Source organism: Arachis ipaensis, chromosome B06 (genome assembly GCF_000816755.2).
Source record: "Arachis ipaensis cultivar K30076 chromosome B06, Araip1.1, whole genome shotgun sequence".
In the NCBI taxonomy this organism is placed as follows: Eukaryota; Viridiplantae; Streptophyta; class Magnoliopsida; order Fabales; family Fabaceae; genus Arachis; species Arachis ipaensis.
The window spans coordinates 4,217,461-4,220,415 of NC_029790.2; the positions used below are offsets into that span (position 1 = coordinate 4,217,461).

A 2,955-nucleotide genomic window follows, 5' to 3' on the forward strand; every position below is an offset into this window, starting at 1 on the left:
TTGAAGCAACAAACATAGAGTACAAAGAGTGTACGTTGTACAACTGCTACAATAATGCACATATGTACAGGATTACTGGGATCACAGAAAGTTTGAAGTTTGGACGCACATTTAATTTGATGATAAAATATATGAATAAAATATACGGTAAACCTAGCTGTCAATCTACGGCAGAATGATGAACCCACATTATATCATCCTATGAACAAAAAACATGAAAACAAATTAATTCAAATATAAATAACTACTACTTAGATTGCTTTATCATATATATATGATCATTATTTAGGCATATAATCAATTAGCTAGTGTGAGTTATATGCTTTTGCCAAAGATAGAAATCATCATATCATGCCTTGTATAATATAATAATAATCAGCAACTTAATATATATAAGAGGAGGGTCTAGAGCCAAGAAATTAAAGGGAACAAAGAAAAAAAGAGAAGGGAGCTAGGGCCTTATATATATGATTAATTGATAATATATATGTCTGTGTGATATGTTTTTTTTTAATCCAAAATCTACATATAACCAACATCTTTACTAAAAAATTAATCTATGAAACTAAAGCATATATATATATATGAATGATTTTATGCTTAATACTAATGAATTAACTAATGTTCCATCAGAAAGGAATAAGAAATTGGAACATTTATATATATATTAGTTCTGAAATTGGAAGGCATCATGATCATGACCATATATATATATATATAATTAATAAATTAATCCCCAATAATATATGATTAATTCACATATATAATAAAAAGTAATTATTGGGTGGATTCATGATCTTGCTCTACTTCAGAAGCAGGATCATCATCTTCTTCAAAACCATCAATGCCATAAGCTGCATGGCCAGAGCCAAAAGCTTTAATGTGATCCTTAAGGGATCTCTTGTGCTTGAAATCAGAACCACAAATACAATACCAAAGCTTGCCACAGTTCTTCTCATGGGTTCTCCAATCACCCCTAACAGCAAAGGCCTTGCCACATTTCCTGCACATGAAAGGCTTAATCCCATGCTTCCTCTTGTAATGTGTTTGCAGTGTTCTAAAGTCCTTCAATGGCTTTGATCTTGGGTGGTCAATGTTGTTCCTACACCCTGGTGCACAACAATAGCATGGTAACCTTAACATCCCTGTTGGTTGAGTTCCCCTTAGAGATTCTGGTCCTTTTCTATATTGCGATCCATGCCCCCACATATGCATCTGATTTTACAATTCAAATACTACTACTTATTAATTAATTAGGATCATAAACAAAACAAATTCAACTAACATACATGAAGAACTCAAATGGACATATATAATTAGTTTCTTTTCTTTTTCTAGGAATATAATTATATGTATATTGAAGGAGGTTCATTAGTAGGATCCAAAAGATTTGTTTGAAAAAGGGAGGATATGTGTTTCGTACAAATTATAATGAGTATGTTGTTGTTTCCAAGTTTGTATGAAACATGTGTATCTGCAATGGAAAAAGGAGAAGGGGTGATGAGATTATTGGAGCGAATTGAAGAAGGAAGAATTGAAAGAAAGATGAGAGAGGTATACATATACACATACACATACACATACATACATATATATAGATAGTTATGTATGTGTTTATGGATTAAGAGAAAAGGAAGGAAAGGGCTACACTATACAAAGAGAAACTATGAATTATGAAGTAGTTGTGTGACATCATTGATTTTATCTGATCTGGAAGAAGAAGAAGAAGAAGAAGAATAGTAAGGAATGAAGTAAAGTAGTGCAGAAGCTAAGGAAGCGATCCAGCCATGCAAAAAATGAAAGGTGAAATTGAAGTGAAGAAAGAGAAAAATAAAGAAATTGATGTGAAGTACCTGCATGTTGTTGTATCTGTTGAAGGTTTTGCAGCAAACAGGGCAAGAAAACTGGGTAGGACCAATCAGAATCTGAGATGGGGTTGGGATCCAGTACTGTCCCTTGTTCACCTTGTTCCCCGTCGAACCACCGCCTCCGGAATCCTCGCCTCCTCCGCCGTGCTCCTTCTCGGAGAGCACGGATGCCATCTCCGCAGCGCTAGGGCTAGGAAGCCCTATGTGCAGTGCAACCGTCACAGTAGTAGCATCAGCAGCATCCGCATCAGCATCAGCATCGTCAGGGTCGGCGTCGTCTTCTTCGTCGAAATCCATGGAAGTGGTGCTGCAAGAAGGGTGGTGGTTGGTGTCGGGCCTTGCGGGACTGAGAGTGAGAAGCGGAAGCTCTTCCCTGAGAGGAGGGGAAGGAGGTGAAGTAGTAGATGAGGAGGAATAAGAGAAAGGTGCAGAAGCAGTAGTAGTGTGATGGTGGTGGTAATAATAAGGGAAATAACGGTGGTTGAATTGGAAAAAGGGCGGTGGTGCTGGTGTTGGAGGTGAGGAGAAGGAAGAAGAGGAAGAAGAAGAGGAAGAGGAGAAGAAGAGATTGGAGTAAGAAGAGTTGTTGTTAGCCATGGATGGATGAATAAAGAAGGAGGAAGAAAGAAAGTAAAAGGGAACAGTTGAGTGGGAATGCTTTTATAGAGAGAGAGAGAGAGAGAAGAGATTGCGGTGATGATTGTGAAGAGTGTGAGAAGCGTGAACCTGGCATACCCAGCAATGAGCCATCCAACCACCACGGACTAAACGGGACAAACTGGGATATCAAAACCCACCTTTTTCATTTTCTATTCTTTTTTAAATTACATCTATGCCACACCAATATCATTTTTTATACATGCCAACCAAATATTAAAGACATTTATGCATCATATTTTTTCTATTGTTAAAAATCATAAAAAATAATAATAAACTGATTGTATTTATTTAAATTAATTAAATATACACATATAAAATTTTTTATATCTATGTTAAATATATATGTTTAAAATTATTTATATTGATATTTAATATATAAAAAAATATATTTTAAAAACTTCTACATATTTATTATTCAATTTTTATT

At 35.2% G+C, this 2,955-nt stretch overlaps 1 protein-coding gene across 1 annotated transcript; it reads right to left on the bottom strand.

Annotated features, from left to right (window-relative positions):
* Positions 638 to 2,629, bottom strand: LOC107647921 (zinc finger protein WIP2). The gene is made up of 2 exons (XM_016351972.2): positions 1,854 to 2,629; positions 638 to 1,215 (listed from the first exon to the last, which is right to left on the bottom strand). The coding sequence occupies exons 1-2, from the start codon at positions 2,463 to 2,465 to the stop codon at positions 778 to 780; spliced, it is 1,050 nt and encodes a 349-aa protein (XP_016207458.1). The 5' UTR covers positions 2,466 to 2,629; the 3' UTR covers positions 638 to 777.